At 39.3% G+C, this 20,536-nt stretch overlaps 1 protein-coding gene across 1 annotated transcript; it reads left to right on the top strand.

The window, feature by feature from the left end:
• Nucleotides 1-17,292: 17,292 nt before the first annotated feature.
• LOC131231209 (peptidyl-prolyl cis-trans isomerase CYP19-3) lies at nucleotides 17,293-17,969 on the top strand. The gene has a single exon (XM_058227327.1). The coding sequence runs from the start codon at nucleotides 17,331-17,333 to the stop codon at nucleotides 17,853-17,855; it is 525 nt and encodes a 174-aa protein (XP_058083310.1). The 5' UTR covers nucleotides 17,293-17,330; the 3' UTR covers nucleotides 17,856-17,969.
• Nucleotides 17,970-20,536: the final 2,567 nt, after the last annotated feature.

Genomic DNA, 20,536 nt, shown 5'->3' with positions numbered 1-20,536 from the left:
TGGTTTTCTACGATTGATCAATCTTATTTGTACGGTTCTTTATTGATACCAGCCGCATATAAGCTCACCTCGAGCGTCAAGGGTTGGTAAGTGATGATGTGGCTAGTTGTAAAAAAAATTTATAAATTTTTGAAAATTTAAAATAGTAAAAATTCAGGGTATATATATACTGTTCTATAAGGTCGACCTCATAGGAACTCCCCGTGAGGTCGAGCTGTTTGGGCCCCACTGTGATGTGTGTCAAACATCTACCTCATCAGTCAGATGCAACATTCCATGGTGGGATGCGAGCTTAAAAATCAAGTCAATCCATGACTTGGGTGGGCCACACCACATACAACAGTTGATAGGGGTTACCCTGACATTAAAACTTTCATTATCATTTATTGGGCTCACCAAGACGTGATTTACAAATCCAGCCCATCCATTGTGTGTGTCCTACTTGGATGAGGGGTTAGACCAAGTTTCAGCCACATCCAAAACTCAAGTGAGCCCCACCAAGTGCTTTTATATGTTTTGGGCATGTCTTCACATGTTTTTAGATGGTATGGCCCACCCAAGTTCCATATACAGCTGATTTTTGGGATATCCCATAACCTAAAGGAAACCCATCAAATGCATGGTTTTGATGTTCAACACACATCATGGTGGGGCCCACACAACTAGACTTGATGGGAAGTTCTTATGAGGTCGACCTCATGGTACCATTTCCATTATATATATATATATATATATATATATATATATATATATATCCAAATGCTCAGCTGTGCACTAGTTCACACAGAACTCGTATGAAAGTTTTTGAGAATTCATCATACATGATGTGATTTGCATAATTTGAACGGTTCACGTGATGCGACACCTCGTGAAACCCCCAAGACCCAACTTTTACTTTGATCCAAAACTTTGGTAGACCATGAAAAAGAAAATGATTTTCTCCCTTGATTTGCATCTCTCTTTGCTATGACCCACCAGAGTTTTAGATCAGGATGAAAATTGGTACCTTAGGGTTTCATGGGATGCCGCATCACATGGACCGTTCGGATTAGATGCCCATGACACGTGTGCAAAGGTGCACACGTGCATAGGCGAGCATGCCTCTATGCTCACCTGCGCACATGCACACCTTTGCACACGTGTCATGAGCGTTTAATCCAAACAGTTCATGTGATGCGGCATCCCATGAAACCGCATGGAATCAATTTTTACCCTGATCTAAAACTCTGGTGGGCCATAGCAAAGAGATGTAAATCAAGGGAGGAAACTATTTTCTTTTTTCATTGCCCACCAAGTTTTGGATTAAGTAGAAATTGGGCCCTAGGGGTTTCTTGAGGTGTTACTTCACATGCATCGTTCAAATTTTGGACGCTCATCAAGTATGATGAGTTCAATTTCTTTTATATATATATATATATATATATATATATATAGCAATGGTCTCCTACGAATAGTACTGCACGAGATTTCGTGCGCACTAAGGCATTCACATAAGCAGTAAGAGACTTCATGCACATCGAGGCTAGCTTACTAGCTCCTAGGCTAGGGGTGGGCCCAACACAATAATTTTGTGAAATCCACTATGACCACATGGTCTGTGATGAAAATTTAGCCACGTAATTCAAAACCCAGTTAGACTCATAATTTAGGTGGGCCACAATAAAGGAAAAAGTGGGAGAAGGGAATACTTACCGTTAAATTTTTAAAGGGCCCCACGGTGATGCACTCCAACCATTACCTGTCTCATGAATATTCATGCATGGTTATAAAAAATTAGGCACAAATATAATTTATGTGGGCTACAACAAGTGAATTAATTTGGATGGTAAGCATCCTCCCATACTATTTTAACTTACGGATCATGCTGATGTTTGATCGCTACTGATAATTTTTTATCACCCACCTCATGGCTGGAGTGGATTTCACATACACATCGAGGTGGGCATCCCCAACACATCCTATTGGCATAGGATGGCAAGACTAGCAGGACGTGGATTCTATTATGCATGTGAACGTCTACCATTAAAAATTGTAAAGGGCCACGTAAGTTTTGGATCAAGCTTATAATTGTTTTCTTCATCCATGTCTTTAAGATCTTACTATCAGGTTGGATGAAAAATAAACATCACCATGGGATCTAGAAAGGTTTCAATAGTGGAAATCATTATCCCCATCATTTCTTGTGGTATGATCCACCTGATCTTTGGATATGCTTCAATTTTGGGCTTAACCCCTTAAATTAGATGAAAAAATGGATGAACGGCATGGATAGACCACATATGTTCAAGGTGGTCCCAAATGAGTTTACTCAGTAAAATAAGAGTGTACTGTAACTCAGTACGCAATCCAATTTCGCCAACACGGACCATGTTATTGGTTGTGCTAGCTCATGGCCCGCACAATGATCCATGTGTTTTATGTAAGTCTATCCACTTTGGAAGCTCATTTTATGACATGAGCTCAAAAAATGACTTAGATCCAATTTAAGGTGGACCACACCACAGAAAACAATGGTGATTAAACGTCGACCATTAAAAACTTCCTAGGGTCCACTATAACGTTTATTTGATATCTAACTTGTTGATTATGTCATGCAGACTTGGATGAAGGGAAACACAAATATCAGCTTATTCTAAAACTTTTGTAGCCCTTAAAATTCTTTTACTAGTGGGCGTTCAATAACTACATTTTCATGTGGTGTGGTCACATAAATAGTATATACGTATAAATTTTTCATTACCGTGCATGAATTTTAACAAGGCGGATAATGGTTGAAATGGATGTCACAAAGGAATCACAGTGGGGTCCACCCTCAACCTACTGTCTAAGTAAGCCAGCCTTAGTGCGCACGAAGTCTCATGCGGTACGGTTTGTAGGAGACCCACTGCTCTCTCTCTCTCTCTCTCTCTCTCTCTATATATATATATATATATATATATATATATATATATATACATACATACATACATACTTAAAAATGAAAACAGTTTAATTTTTCTTAATAGGTGCCAAAATATACCATTTTTAAATGCGTGCATGTTAAGCGTCATACCCAGGCTGTCACGCCCCAGACTCGGTAACTAGATTCACAAGGAACCCGATGGCCGGTTCTGGCCGCGACAGCCTCCGTAGTACCCCATCTCGGCTCCTGAAGCAAGTTCCGATCCTGGGATCCTACAAAGAGGATTTCCATAACAATATAACCATTTCCAATACGAGCATACCCAAGATCATAACAAGTAAATTTAAAAATAAAAAAAGGCACATATCACAAAATCCACTATGAATTTGAACTTTTACAAGTTTACATAAGGTCCAAAAGGACATACATAAGATAATAGAAGAAAGGAAGGAAGGATGCAATACTGGGTCCTCAAGCTCAGCTCTAATCCAAACTCTGCCACTGCGATACCTGCCTAGGATCTCCTACACGCATCAATCGTGCATAAGCTTATAGAAGCTTAGAGGGTGGTGTAAGTGAGTGATAATAATGCACAGAAGAAAAATTGGAAATACATGAAGAAGACATGCTCAATGAGAATATCACTAGCCTTACCAAGGCTTATCATGAATATGATGCAATGAGTACTGGACAACATACCAAGGCAATACGTGAAGGGGCTTACATAACCAATACTAATGCAATGCAAGTAATGCTAGTGCTCATAACCAAACCGTATGTCAAGTATATTTTCAATCATAAGGAAATCACCGGGGTCCATTACACTGCTGGATGACTGCCGCTCTATAGACCCCGCACAGTCAAACGAGTGTAAGAGACCTCACTACCTGCCTGTGGATAACCAATCACCAGCAAGGCCTGACGGTAGCGGACCCATTCACGAGCTGGTCAGACTCAGCCTAGCAATGCCCTCTTACATCAGGCGAGTAAGGCCACACCCCTATCCAACCAACTACACGACAGTGGGAGTCACGGCTTAATGGTATAAGGCCCTCGTGCGCTCATATATTCCACCCGGTCACAGCGTTGGAGCATATCCTTGGTACCATGAAAGTTTTGAGAATTTCACCCATGGGCATCCTATGCACCCGGTATGCTCAAGTAACATTTCCGGTGTCCAAACATGGCCATCCACGATGTATCTGTGGAGGCTACAACCCTGATGAAGCAAGGGTGATAATGCTCATATATTATGCAATGCCAGATGCATGAATCACACAATCAACTATGCATCAATTCCAAGCATCCAACATGCTCAAGAGGGAATATTACGTCCCTCGGGAAGACAGCATGCAATGCCCAATGGCACAATCATAACCACACACACAGTGTCATCCAAGCATACAATGATGCACATGGGCCATGAAGATGGGTCTAGGCGCATCATGCGGTGATATACAAAGTAAATTACATTCCTCCTATCCAAGAAGGAACCAAGACTAGGTACTTAGACAATATCCATAAGGAATCCCACCTCTAGTGGGGGCCCATTTACCTGGGGTAGCCCACGAGACTAAGCATACAACTATGGGTCTAAGTAATATAGAAATGAGCCTAGCAACTGTCTAAGATAAGTATCCAATCACTCTTAAATACAACCGGACCTAGAGGGGTCCATAATGGGGACATTTAACCACCATTCCCCAAAAAGGCATATCAACCATGAACTATATGGATAAAAGGCCCAAGGCCTACATTTAAGATAAAAATAAAAGTAACCATATACATATATTCCTCATAATAGGTCATAAAAAGATATAATACTACTTTTAACAACATGGGCTCTAAGAGGGGAATTAAGGCCCAAGGCCCAATTCCCAATGGCCATAGAATCCATGCATTAAGTTGGACTTGGTGGGCAGCCGGCATACACAATATACGGCCCAAAAAAATAAGTTCAAGTTTGGATGAGATGGGCCCCACTACATCAGCCCAATAACTAGCAATTTAAGTATCTAACCAAGGGCCCAATACTATCTTTATCTCAGCCCACAAGTCCATCAAAATGGTGGAAGTCGGCCCAATGTATGGTTGGGCCAAGCTGGGATGTCCCTGCCCAATCTGGGCTCATTGGATGTCCCAAAATTCTGATCTTAAGATGGGGTCCTCATGATATCACTAAAAGTGACCCAAAAGAATGCACTGATTAAGCCCAAGGATTATAAGAAAGCATAAGCATGTAACACATACACAAGTTTTCAATATGGTGAGCCCCACAACCAAATAAAGTTGTAACCATAAAATTGTACATCGAAGGCCCTTTGATAAACTTTTGGCCCGTTTGACTTCCTAGGTCTGCTAAGGTCCAGAAATTAGTTGAGTATGTGGAAATAATCTCATGAAGGCCAACTATACTCACTAGAGGACCCCACCAGATGGAGAGTGTGTATATATCATGAAAAGATCAAGTGGGCCTGCTACTGGATTGTTAGTCCAGCAGTAACCTAAGGCAGAGAGTACTTCCACAATCGGGCGATCCAAGGCTTGGACGGCCTGGACCAAACATGCATTAAGGTAGGTTCCACATACATGCACATTGAGCCTTAAATAAATGGCCTAAGGTCTATGGTGGGCCTTTAACCACCCATAGAGAAACCTATGAGCTTACCTTAGGATCACCCAGGAGGACATCCAACCTCAACTGGTTTCCAAGAGGTAGCTCGCCACTACCCATATAATGAAAGATCTAAGGCCTAAGCAATGTGTGGACTAGTAGGCCATACACCAAGCCCAACTCATAGGCCATATAGTGGGCCCTTAAGTAAGGTTTGGGCCCAACCACAAAGGTCATAATTCCACATATTGTGGTGGGCTTCATGGGCAGCACAGTAATTCATTTACATGGGCAAGTTGCACATTTAACACAAGTGAATTGGGCCTCACTTTTGGCCTAAGTACAGGGTTAATTTAGTGGGCAGCCAAGGGCCCGACTTCTTGTGTATCATTGCCCCTAAGCCCATCACAATAGATAGGAGAGTATAGGCCCAAGATCAATGGGCCTATCCAAAAGAACTGAGTCCACAAGGCCTACTTGCTAACACAAATATGCATATACTATATCACATAATGGGCCCTAAAGAAATGGCCTAAAACAAAAGTCATCCAATTCATACATTATGGTGGGCTTGAGGGCAGCCCATAAACCCAAGAATACACATAGGTAAGGCCTATACTAACAGTGTGGGCCTTACCACATCAGCCCAAAGACTTAGCAAGGCCCTCCACACTATATATTTATGTGGGCCTTGCAAGTCAGCCCATAATTAAGCATTTCATGAGGGCATCACGGCTAATAAATACACACAGTCAGCCTGTAGATGGCTCGCTGGGCCCGTGAAACAATAAGGTCAGGCCCTACACGATCTTGGGTTCAAGAAATAGGTTTCCAGCCCATTGGGCCTATAAACTACCAAAAATCTGGTTAAGGCTAACCCCCAACATCACCACAAAGGTGGGCTTTAAGAGGAACTAATTATGCCCAAAAATGTCTAAGGAAATAAGGCAAGGAGTGTGTGCAATACTCCTTTAAATCTGGTGGGCCACAACAGCTCCAAAACAATCAACTATGGAGCAATTTTAGGCCCCTTACTGGAATTCCAACCCACCCACTTCCTGGGCCTGCTGGAATCCAGAAATTTATGTAATTCAGATGGGTTACTAGCCCATGGTGACCCACACATATCACAGTGGGTCCCACCGGATGAGAGGGGAATACACAACACACATTAGAAGTGGGCCATGCCGCTGGAATACAGGCCCAACAACAGCCCAAGATAGGGGCGTCCCGTGGTGGGTAGTCCTACGGGCCTGAGTATCTGGCCCAAAACTGACCCAAGTTTGCAGGCCACACCACGGTCAGTATAGGGGCCCGATGGCCATGAAAATTTACAAGATGGTCCTCCCATAGGTGGACCACGAATCCTCAAAATTTTGTAATTTTTGGACGGTCAGAAGTATTTTAATTAATTTAAATAAAATAGACCATCAAGAAAATCTGGTGAATCGGGACACCTGAACGTGGTGAGCCAGTCCAGCACTTGCCACGGTGTGCACGGGGCTCCATTGGCCCAAAAATTTTTAGATGAGTCCCACCATGGGTGGACCACCTCCCTGTAAATTTTCATGATTTTAGGATACTCAGAAGTATTTTAATTAATTTAAAGAATACAATCTATCCAGGGTGAAATATTGCTGGAATATAACTGTCTTGAATTTGGGCCATCCAATGGGTGGGTTCTGGGCCTCCAAAATTTCTGAAATTTGGACCCAAGGTCCCTCAGCAAGCCTAAAACAAGGTGGGATCCAGAAATATGGCCCACCTTCTTAGAAATTATTTTTTTAATATTATTTTTATGGGACTATACTACTGGACTGCACAGCAGAAATTTCTGGCAGTCCAGTATGTTGGCCCACCCTTTTGGATGCCCAAATAGGATTCCTTAGCCCTGAAATTGTGTGGATAGGTCCTACCATGGGTGGGACACCTCCCTACAAAAATTTAGGATTTTTGGGATAGTAAAAATATGTTATTTAACTCATGCAATTTATGGACAGCAAGGTCCAGATTTTTATTTTTCCTGCTGCAGTAATGCTTTTGTCCCTGACTTTAGCACCCCATTTGAGTGAGCCTAGGTCTATGTAAATTTGGAAAAATGCAAGGCCAACCTTCCTATACAAGTATACAGTAAGGTGGGGTCCACAAAGGTGGCCCACCATTTCCAAATCAGGCTGATATTTATGATTTTCCAGCAAACAGTGTGGCTGGACAGTCCAGAAAAATCTGGACCGTCCACCCTCCTTGGCCCACCCTTTTGGGTGATCAAATAGGGACATTTGAAAGTGAGGTTTAACATACTTTTAGGTGGGGTCCACACCTCAAAGAGAAGTCTAAGAAATCAGGAAAAAGGAGATCACAAACAAGGCCTACAACCCATACATTACAGCATAAAAAAAATTCCAGCAATCTGGACAGCAACATGTTGTTGTCTAGATCAGCCCAAAAAAATTAATAAATGAGAAATAAATCATAGATTCCACAAGGTGGGGTCCACCCTGATGTGTCACACAACTCCCAAGCCCAGCTCCTCCCCAAGAAAATCCATAAAATCAGGCCCAAAGGTTTTCCAAATCAAGCAGCAAAACTAGGCAGCACAGTTGGGCCTGGATGTCCCAAAAATTTAAAAATTCTAGTTGCATGGCATATCAGGTGGGCCACATAATCATTACATCCAAACCACAAAAAGGGGAGAAGAGAAGAAAAAATGAAATCTCACCAAGATGGGGTCCATGGAGAATGGCCCCATCAAGATCACATGCATGCAAGTGATGGCTAAAAAAAAAACCTTATCCAAGGAGTGGTGGACCTTCACCATTGATGTGGTGAGTCCTACACTCTCCATATGATGTAACAAAAGATCTATGAAAATAAGAACCATGCAATCTATCCTACATGCTCACCCACCTATTGGATCTTCAAGATTCTTCAACCACCATGCTCCTTAAGCTTCAAGGAAGGAGGTTCAATGGTGATGATGGATCTTTGATGGTTAGATTTAGGGGGAAAGAAGAGGAAAGAGGGCTGAAAAAGTTCAGCAATGGAGGACATTGGAGGGCATTTGCAAAGAGAAGAAGAGAGAAATGAAGAAAGAGAGAGGGAGATGAGAGAGTTTCTAAAGTTGAAATGATTACTTTCTTAGAAAAAGATGAGTTTTGAAAAGAGAAAATAATCATTGCTCATGGGATAGGATGACTCATCATTGCCTAGAGAAGCTAATCTCATCATGGTTTTCTTGAGAAAAGAAGCCATCATTGCTAGGCTAAAGGTGGCTTACATGGGGAATAGTACACATGGGGAAATGTGCAATTAGGTGGGTCCCACCAAAAATGCAATCAACGGTCCAAATAATACGCGGCCCATAACTTTTGATAGACACGCCGGGTTTATGCATGAGACGCGGCACTGGAACTGCGGCGATAATGCGGTCGCAATGGCATAGGTCTTGGGTCAATCCGAGTCGGGTCTACGTGACCAAACTCAAGGGTGACCGCAATCACTATTCGAAGGTCGCGGGTCGCCGAAATTTGACCGGTAGGACCGTGGGACCAAAATACACGAGATGCATACTCACACACACACATGTACACATGCGAACTCGGGTCAGGTTTCACACAGGCAGAGTATCAAATGCCTTCCCAAGACATATGCAGATTTCCAGCCAAAGTTAGGAAATTCCTGCGCGAGGATGATGAGTGTGGCGACTACAATTTTTGTAAGAAATCTACCCCGTTCATCCATTTTCCGAGATTATTTTAGGACATTATACCAAAATTGAGGTGGATATAAAACTTGGCCACACAAGAGGAAATAGTAGGGATTTAGTACGGACCATTGAAACATTCTCATGGCCATAAATGTGACACCCTAGAATTTAGGTACCTGAGTAGGGCTAGTCAATACCCAAATTCCAAGCACATGAGCTAAAATTTATGTATTATCATTAATGCACAAGTAAATACTTAATCCCACAAGACTATATACATACAAAATAAAGGAGAAAACTATTAATTCCAAACCTAATTAAACAACGTTGTACCATACCATATACAACTTAAGCAACTAATTAAATTAAATAACTTAACTTATTACATTAACATTCGAAATATCAAAATAAGCCTAATAACAATGCAATTAATAATAAAGACCCTTCTACTCAAAATATTTCAACTCGATACCTGTATGGTTTAAATTAATGTGAGTACAACGACTCAGTAGGATCGTCTCATATAGAAATCTGAAGTTCTAGATTTCTTATGCCTTTAAGTAATTTATTTGAAATAAACATAACAACAGAACTTATGATAATATCGAGTAAAAAGAATGTAAAAATGATATGTATGCCATACTATTCATGATTCCACATAAATAATTAAATAAACATCCATTATTAATTATAACATCGTACTCTGTGTATGATCACGTTGCATTAATGTCCACGCATCGATAGCTCGTGGTGAGGGACTCATTTATACGTTAACTGGTCAGACTATTGCTCTAGTTGTACTTCTAACGTATGTCTGTGCACACGATTGTACTCATATGTCATACACAAAGGAACTCCGAAGGATCCAACGAGTTATAGGGACTTTAACTTAAGGGACACGATTTCCCTACTTGTTGCTGGCTTTAGGGTCTGTCATCCAAGGGACATGATTACCCCTATTTGCTAGCTTTAGAGTCTTTCACCCAAGGCACACGATCGCCCTACTTGTTAAAAAAAAAAATCAATAATCAATAGAGAAGCGTGAATGACATGAACAATTTTAAAATTAGTAATAAAATATTTTAATAAATTAAATTTCTACGTTATAATGTAGGTTCTATATAAGGTGCATAAATTCAATGCTGATAAAAATTTAGTCCCTAAAATTTACTGAATATCAAGCTATTTTTTGTAACAGTGCTGGAATTTCACTTAGATACCCCATAAGAATGTTGAAATACTGTTTATATCTCAAAAATTGAATTTTTTTATTTAATTATGTGCTGATATAAACTGATTATTTCATTCTAGATTCAAATTTCTATAATTTATAGAAAAGATTTATCTAGACCTTATGTTTAGAATTTTTTTTATTAAAGTTTTAAATTAGTACAAATTAAAAGTTTAATTTAATATCGGGTTGAAATTTTGATTTAAATAATTTAAATAATAATTTAAAACAAGTCATATTAATCCCAAAATACTTAAAATTTAGACTTATAGTGATTTAATTTAATCTTGATAAGAGGAATTCTAAAACTTCTAAATTAGAATACAATTTATTAAAATTATATTTTTTAATTGAAATTTGGAAATAAATTCAATTAATATTTATTCTAAACCAACTGATTTAAATAAAATATTCTAACTCAGATTTAAGGTCTAAATTTTGAAATTTTAATTTAATTAACTTAACATCTAATTCAGAAATAAGAACCAGATTATAATCTAACTATACAAGTTAACTAGACAATTTAATTCAGTTAATGGTAAAATTCGAAAAAATGAATATCTGAGTGTAAATGAATTTGACAATAATAATCTAAAGTCGTTAATATATATATATATATATATATATATATATATATATATATATATATATATATATATATATATAATTAGGATGGGATATCAAGTGCTGGGTACTACGTACGAACTTTTTTGAGAACCCATCATCCGTGAGGTGGATCCAAAATCTGAACCGTTCATGTGAAGCAGAACCTCGTGAAACCCCCCGGGCCCAAGTTTTACTTTGATCTGACACTTTGATGGGCCATGAAAAATTAAAACAGTTTACTCCCTTGATTTGCATTTCTCTTTGCTATGGCCCACCAGAATTTTAGATCGGGGTGAAAATTTGTCAGATGGGATTTCATGGGATTCCGCATCACATGGACTGTTCAGATTAAACACCCATGGCACGTGTGCAAAGGTGCGCACGTGCGTAGGTGCGCAGGGGAGCATGACTCTATATATATATATATATATATATATATATATATATATATATATATATATATATATATATATATATATATATAGGGAAAAGGTACTAAGCACTCGACCTCACAAGACCGTCCCATGAGGTCGAGATGTGTGGGCCCCACCGTGATGCATTTCGAACATCTACCCCATTAGTCAGATACACCATTCCATCGTGGGTTTAGGTCTCAAAAATCAAGTCAATCCGTGACTTTTGTGGGCCGCACCACATACAGAAGTGGGGAGGGGCCGTGCACCATTAAAACATTTATAATCATTTTTTGGGCCCACCGAGATGTGGTTTGCAAATTCAGCCCATCCATTATGTGTGTCCCACTTGGATGAGGGTTCAGACCAAGTTTCAGCAGCATTCAAAACTCAGGTGGGCCCCACCAAGTGCTTTTATATGTTTTTGGCATGTCTTCACATGATTTTAGATGGTATGGCCCACGTGAGTTCCGTATACGGCTGATTTTTGGGATATCCCATTATTTAGAGGGGACCCATCAAATGCACGGTGTTGATGGTCGACACGCATCACGGTGGGGCCCACACAGCTCGACCTCATGGGAGCTTATCGTGAGGTCGAGCGCATAGTACCTTATATATATATATATATATATATATATAATAATAATAATAATAATAATAATAATAAGAAAGTGAGGAGAATCACCCACAACATTTTTCTTTCTCCATTATTATTATTATTATTATTATACATTTATTTATTTAAATTCTAAATATAAATTCGTCTTAATGAATTTAAATAAATTCTAACATTTTATCTAAAATTAATAATTACTACGAGTCATTTATTTTACACATACAATCATATTTAAAATTCATGAAATTTAATACTATTTTATTAAATCATTAAAGTTTATTATTCTTAATTTAAAATAGCTTAATCGACTTAATAAAATTTGTATCAATAGTACATATATACTCACTATCATATTCCAATTAATAAAAAAATTTATTAACCATTTTATTTTCTCCAGAAATTTGTGCATTAATTTGAAGCTAAATATAAATAAATTTCAATTAATTAACACATCCAAAATTTAAGGTTTGATAGTATTCAAAAGAGTATATAATTCTTGGTAACTTGAAATCATAAATTCACGTAAGAAATTTCAACAATAATTTAAAATCAACAATTTTAAGGAATTTGTTAGTTTAAATTAATTATTAAATTTTCACTACAAAAATTTAAATACACGAAAGCATATAAAAAATTTCAGGTATGAGCTGGAATCACCCCAATCAAACAAAATAATTTATTTAAATTCAAATGATTAACTAAACTATTATATGAATTTTAATTAATTAACTATAATAACAAATTCGAATTTAAAAGCATAAAAATCTAAAATTTCAAATTGGTATAAGATTACGTCCCTTTTAAAAAATGGCCGGGATTCAATATCGATCTCTCTCTCTCTTGATCTTCAGAAATCTCCTGATATTCTCTCTCTATCTCTTTTTATTTGATTGTTCATTTGTTTGTTTGTATTATTATTATTATTATTTTAAAGGAAGAGAAACGGAATGCAAGGGTGGGGTGGATATTGGGCTGTTTAGATTGGTGGGGTTTATACTCATTACCGTGGAAGAAGAAGGGATAGAGAGTCGAGGATGGTATAAATCCACTCCATCCATCATCTTGGGTTGACCAAGAGAGGATATGAGGCAAACAATGGGACCAATCCAAAACTCAGGTGCCCATATGAAAGACGACGGTGGGATTGATTTCCATCGTTAAAAAGACAAGTCGTTACAAAACCAACAGTTTAAATTGCCTATGTTTTTACTTCATCCAGGTGGGAATGACCTTGTAGAATGATTGGATGGCATATAAAAGGTGGAGCCGAAGAAGGTTTCAACGGTAGGAATTTCTTTCCCCAATTTTCACTCACGTGTGACCCATTTGCATTTTGGATACATGTCATTTTGGTTGGATGTCCTAAAATGATCTTTAAAGACGGATGGACGCGGTGGATTTCTCACAAAACATCACAGGGCCCACCGGCATAGTTGGGCAGGAACTTTCTTTCCCAGGAGATCCTCGTCCTCCCCCGATCCACCCATGTGGATGGGACCCTTGACAGTGAGGCTGACATTTATGTATGTCCCTTAAATCCACACCGTCCAATCATTTCGAAGGATTATTTTAGAGTATGATCCCAAAACGAAGCTGACTCAAATCTTGGGTGGACCACACCATAGGAAACAATCGTCATTGAATCCCACCATTAAAAACTTCATGGATTCCTGCGGAATGTTTATTTGCCATTCTACCTGTTGATAAAGTCACAAACGCCTGCACGAAGAGACCACACAAATATTATCTTGCTACAAAGCTTTTGTGGCGCACAAGGAATTTTTAATGATCAAGAACTACTGTCCCTCTACTACGGGCCATCTGGTATTTGGATCTACTTCATTTTTCGGATCATGCCCTAAAATGAGCTTTCAATACGGATGGACGGCGTGGATGTAGCCAGATTTATCACAGTAGACCCCACAGTCAACTGTCCCACCCACCTCGGTGGATCCGGGTCTCACTTAATCCGTTCCCGCCGCATTCGGAAGCTATGTGGGGCCGCATAGATGCTCGTGAGAAATCCACCCCGTCCATTAGTTTATCAACCTCCAGTAAAGCCGGATTCCAAAATTCAGGGCGATTCAAAAGCTCGTATTGGCCACACGATACGGAAAAGAGAATGGAAATGTCAACCGTTGAAAACTTTTTGGAGCCCACCAGGATGCTTATATGCCATCTAAACCGTTCATTATATTATTAAAAGTGGAATAAACTGTAAATATAAGTATCATCCTGATTTAAAACTTCTGCGGTCCCTAAAAAGTTTCCAATGGCAGGCGTTCAATCTTCGCTGTTTCCTGTTGTGTGGCCCACATGGGTTTTGAATCTACTTGAAGTTTGGGGTTATATCCTATTGTGAGTTCGAGAAACTAATTGACGGAGTGGATTTCCCACAGACATCTCTTTGGGCCCAAATAGTTTCTGACCACAGGAATTTGATGTATCCGGGGCACAGGCGACCCGCGTCCCCCAAAACCCTAACCCTAGATTCACCTTCTCCTATAAATACTCTTCTCTAAAACCCTATTTGTTCTCCTTCTCCAAACCTCCCAACAGGTACGAAGTTTCCTTTCTCTGCTCTCATTTTTTCTTCCTTGTTCTTTGATTCCGTGTATTGTATGGAGAATCAGGCCGCTGATGGCCACAAGTGTACGGTTGAATTGGACCGTTAGATATGGCATCTGTACGGTGGGATATGCCCTGATATCAGGCTTGGACCCTGTTCAGGTGGGCCATATAAGACCTTGTGCACATGGCAGGGCGACTTGCTAAATCGCGACCGTTCATCTTGCGGGCTCTATTCATATATATTGGGTGATCCAAGCTATCTGTTTGCTATGATCGTCTTATCAGTGTCCTTTAAGGAACATAGTCCATCCATAATGAGGACCACATTATGGACGGTCCTGATTGACCCATCACCCTGTCGAAGGTGGTGGGAATCCCAAGACTTGCATTCGGTGAAATGTGATTTGTCAAAACCCGATCTTGAAATGTGGGATTCCCGTTAGGCAATGGAAAGAAAAGCACACATCGAAGGCTTTCAGGCGTTTATTTCATATTTCTAAGCCTGTTGAGCTCAAAAGCTGTGCAAGAACTGAAATCGTCTCTTCTGTTACTATCCTCATATACATCTCTGAATTTTTGTTTTGAGGATTTTTAAGGAAAGGCGGATATTTTTTTTAGTATTACTCAATGTTATTATCTCTCTGCTACTATTAGGGTCTCGAGTCAGGGCCATACACGGGTCAAAACAGGGCATTTTTAATCTTGGGCCCACCCAATGGCAACATCATCTATAAGGTTGGACCCATCTGATGGATGGATTGGATCACAAACATGTCTTGGACTGGTCCATTGGGTCCAAAAGAAAAATCTTTCTCACCCCTTTAAAAGTGGTTTAGGTCCATTGCTTATACCCTGTCTTGGACTGGTTTTTTCTGTTAGTTTGGTCCATACAGGTCTGAAACTGGTCACATGCTCAACCCATCACATGTAAATAGAAATTCTGCATGTTTAAATTGGATTGCTCTTAATCAACAAGCTAAAGTCCACAGATTGGATGGTTAGATTGGTGTGCTTTTTTCATCATATTTCATTCACCTTTACGAAAGCTCAATCACGTAGTGTATACTTAGTTCATTCAGCTTCACGAAAGCTCAATCACTTAGTGTGGGATGAGTCTATGGTTGGTTAGATGTTGTAAGGATTACAACTTAGTTGCATGATCCTTCTAACTGGGTGCTGCTATGTCTTCGACCCTTGTGTCTTAGTTGTTTGTTAGGTTTTTTTACCAAAATGTCCCCAAGGTATGCTGTTTACACATGTTTGGCCTCCTTTTACAAATGCCCTTGCTAGGAGCCCATCACCTGTACTGACATTGAGTGAGGGAGAAGCTTCGTAGCTTTGATTTGGAGGCATGTTGTGGCCACCACGAGGTGATTGAGCCCATTAAAAGGTAGATCTAATCCGTTCATTTTCTTCTTGGCCCACCATTTCTCTACAAAGATGCAACCCCACGCTGATAAAGCTCTGTGGCCCACAAAACCCAACAACTGATAACAGTGGCTGGTTCACTTCCAGCTTTTTCCTTGTATGGTCCACTTGGTTGGTGGATGTGGCTCATTCTTCAGAGTATAGCTTTCCATGAAACTTTGACAAAAATGGACGGAGTGGATTCGGCACATACCACATGTTGGGCCCCCATGGACAGTGTTTGGACACCCTCTGTGACGCCTACCATGGGGTGTCCATCAGAGTCAGAATTTCATGAAAGGTCGTGGGCCGAAGAATGATCCACATCTGTAAATCAGGTGAACCACACCACATAAAAGCAATTGTCAGTGAATGACCACTGTTATCAGTTGTTAGTTGTAGTGAACCACAAAGACCTCGTATCTGCCTAAATTTAGTGTCTTCCCAAAGAAATGGTGGGCTGTGCACAAAATGAACAGATTGGGTCTGCCTTCCGATGGGCTCAACCACCATGTGATGCCACCTCATGCATCATACTGATGCTAGGAAGCTTCTTCCTCGCTCAACTAAGTACAGGCGCACAGCTTGAAACAAGAGCATTTTCATCGCTTCAAATTCCAAAAACCTGTAAGAAGGCTAAAAGAAGCTAAGTAAAAGGGGGCTAAACACATGAAAAACCATACATTGGGGCCATTTTAGTGAAGATCCCTTGTTTATTTGTTATTTCATTTCTGAAGTAAGGTTCTGGTATATGGATTTCCATCAAGTGTCCTAAAAGGAAGTGATCCTCAGAAAAAAAAATCACAACAAAATGGCTTTTGCCATTTCTACTTGTAGGGCTCATGATTCGGTGAATTGAATCGTTTATCTAATGGGGTCCACCGTCGTTGGGGCATTCCCCCTAATCCTCCTGGTGGAACAATCTTTCAAATCTTGTTGATCGACAGTGGCCAGTAAGTTTGCCTGGAGAAGGTATGCAATGGTCCACCTTCAATGGAAATAAGATCAAAGATGGATTATGGATCTTTGATATTTGAGGAGCTTTTAACACATTCCATCCATGGTGGATCCTGTCTTTGGAAGGCAGAATGTCCAAAACATGCACCCCACTGCAAATTCAGCCACAGGTGGAGGGTCATGTAATTCCTTTCTGAAGAAAGTTTGATTCTAGTATTGTTCTCTTTCATTGGATGTTTCTATTTCTTCAATTCAATTTTTCAGATCATAATCTTTCTGTTGATTTTCTATCAGAAGACTGACAATGGCAAATCCGAAGGTTTTCTTTGACGTTTTGATTGGAAAGGCAAAAGCTGGCCGAATTGTAATGGAACTATTTGCAGATGTCACCCCAAAAACAGCTGAGAACTTCCGTGCCCTCTGCACGGGTGAGAAAGGGATTGGAAGGTTGGGCAAGCCTCTACACTACAAGGGCTCGATTTTCCACCGCATAATCCCGAACTTCATGTGTCAGGGTGGGGATTTCACTAGGGGTAATGGAACAGGAGGTGAATCAATATACGGGATGAAATTTGAGGATGAGAATTTCAAGAAGAAGCACACGGGTCCTGGCATACTATCAATGGCCAATTCAGGCCCAAACACAAATGGATCACAGTTCTTTATATGCACTGAGAAGACAGCTTGGCTGGATGGGAAGCATGTCGTCTTTGGGCAAGTTGTGGATGGTTATAGTGTCGTCAAGGCAATGGAGAAGGTGGGTTCAGATAGCGGGTCGACAACATCTACGGTTGTGATTGAAGATTGCGGTCAGGTAACGGAAGGCTGATTTTGAGATGGGTAGGGATGGTGTGATCATAAACCTGAATGTGACTTTCAGGGATGGAGTTTTGTTCTTTTCAGCATAATCTCCTGAATTTTGCATCTTTAGAGGCATCACTGATTTTATTTTATTTTATTATTATTTTTTTAAAATGTGTACTATGTACTTCTATTTTAGTAATTGTGTTATACAAGTTTAACAAGTCATGTTAGATAGTCCCTTTTCTTCCAGGAAAGATCAAATGGAGTATATTGGAGATTACATAGCAACTACAGTGATCCTTAATCGGCAGTGACATTCCTGCACTCGATTGACAGTTGTAACACATGCCTCTGTAGCGAAATTCATTCTTGTGCATTTCTGGCCTGACATGTTACTGCCTGGACTCGGGCTCGTGCTTAGAGTCCTACATCTTCGATTCCTCTGAGTTCTGTAAGTGGAAAGTATCTTACAGGTATGTCCTCTTAACAGCCGTGTTTTGGGAGGAAATTCTGTCACCGCAAAACTGCCAGTGAGGAGACGCTTCCCTGTAACTGACTCAGGTGAAAGTCACAACTTGAAAACTTGCTTGTATCCAAATGACCCCTCTGGAAAAATTATCCCTACAGCATCATAACTTATATTACTTCTAGTTGCATTGTGACACTTGGATTGTCCAATTGATGAGTGTAGAACTCCGTAATGTCTACTTCGTTCAGCATACATTTCATGGGCTACATTATGAAAATTGTACTGATTGAGCGATCTGCTAAACATGCAGAGAACTATTTTTCCCTGAATGGACTTGACTGTTCCCTTTATAGGCATTTGAGTGTATAATTAGCCTAATCGGTGTGTTTTTTATTTTATTTTTTTACAATATGGTCAAGGCAAGCATATACCAAAATTTGATTTTAATTCTTTTATGTGTCGAGGCTGGTTATTTGGAGTTAAATCATTTCAACGTGTTTTTTTTTTTTTTTTTTTAAAAAATTTTTAATATTTTTTTTACATGGTATTAGAGCAATAGATCCTTGGCTCAGAGAAATCCTATCGCTAGCGTGTAGATTGTGGAGCATATGCATCACACACAAGATCTGCCTTGCAGTTTTTTTCCCCCTCTTAGCTTTTATTATTAATATTAATAATATTATTATTATTTTAATTTATTTTAATGCCCCAAAACTTCCTCCAAATCTCAATTTGTTACTCTTTACTTGGGTCATTTTCTGTTGGCTCTCTATTTGACATTATTTCCTTGTTTTTTAATCTCAAAAATTGACTTCTGGGCGACCTCCACAACTGTTTTTTACTTCAGTTAAGCTCTGCCTCCTTTTAACATTGACATTGTAAAGCGTACCATAATGTCTACATTTTCAAGCTTGTATATCTATATGGAAAGAAGACGACATATCTTTTTCTAGATTTAACAACTAAGAAAAGAGTGTGATTCTAAGTATTTGACAAAGTTTTTTTTTTTTGTTAGCTTGTTAGTACACCCCACTGTCAGTTCACACTTCACTTTTAGCCACCTGCACTAGGGAATCGATACCAAGACCTCAAACGAGGTATCTTTCACTCAATCTATCACTTGAGGTATCGATCTCAGGGTGTGTATTCGACAAAGTTACTCTAATGTTTTAACATTTTCTAAATATTATACTGCTCTTTCAAAATGGAGAAAAAATATTTTTTATTATATATGGAAACCATTTACTCATTTTCAACCATTTAGTAATAGGTTAATAATAATAATACAACACATTTTTAACATCAGTTATGGTTTTTCAAGTTTTCCTTGAGTCTTAAGCATAAACATTGTGGTCACTATTTTGTACTTTTGATTATTTTCTCCAGACGTGTAGAGCTTAATAATGCTATCTAATAGGCTATTCTCATCTAGTACAGCTAGTGCTAGTTTGGCATCTCTACTCTAAATCAATAAGAGCTTTTCAAATAAAAGCTACTCTAATAAGTTCCTTATAACTTCTTGACAAAGTTTCCTTCCAAAAAATCTGAAGTCTTTTTAGCAAACTTGCCTTCCAAAATGGTTGCATCCATGTGGGTGTACTAAACGATTAACAAAGTAAGATTTATTTATTTATTATTATTGGCTAATGGTTTATCTAAACCAAAATTCAATATTAATTATTTATTTCTTTATCTGCAAGCCTATCACAACATATATTATTTATTCTTTGTGATTGACTTTATAGACATTATCAAGTGCCCCATAATATATCCACTGTAAAGTATGATTATGTGACTGTTAGATAATAATTTAAATTGCTACTTCAACATATATTTTCTCAATATTCTTAGGATTTAAATAATCTTTCTTTATATATATATATATATATTAAAAATCGTAAAATCTAAGTTCTGAGGCTCGGACTCAAACTCTGCTCGAGCTGGCCCAGCTATTGACCGAGCTGAACTATCCAGTCAAGCTGGAGGACTGAGCCGAGTTTGAGCTGGGTAGCCTGTTGGCTGAACCGACCCGAACTAGGCCAACCTCGACTTGGTTCGGCTTGTGTACAACTCTACCTGTAACACTCACTAAGGTGTTTACCCGGATAACGTCTAATCTGCGCCCCCAGAGGCGTGATTTGATTGGTTTGGATCGCTGGGAAGCCTGTAATGCCAATTGAAATCGGATTGCATACTGAGTTACCCACCCTGTAGTATGCTTTTATCATACTAAGTAA

Source organism: Magnolia sinica, chromosome 17 (genome assembly GCF_029962835.1).
Source record: "Magnolia sinica isolate HGM2019 chromosome 17, MsV1, whole genome shotgun sequence".
Taxonomy (NCBI): domain Eukaryota; kingdom Viridiplantae; phylum Streptophyta; class Magnoliopsida; order Magnoliales; family Magnoliaceae; genus Magnolia; species Magnolia sinica.
Note: the sequence above shows the minus strand (reverse complement) of the source record. Positions and strands in the feature narration are given on the sequence as shown.

Coding starts and splice junctions, on each gene's coding strand:
- LOC131231209 (XM_058227327.1), top strand. CDS start 17,331: ATGGCAAATCCGAAGGTTTTCTTTGACGTTTTGATTGGAAAGGCAAAA.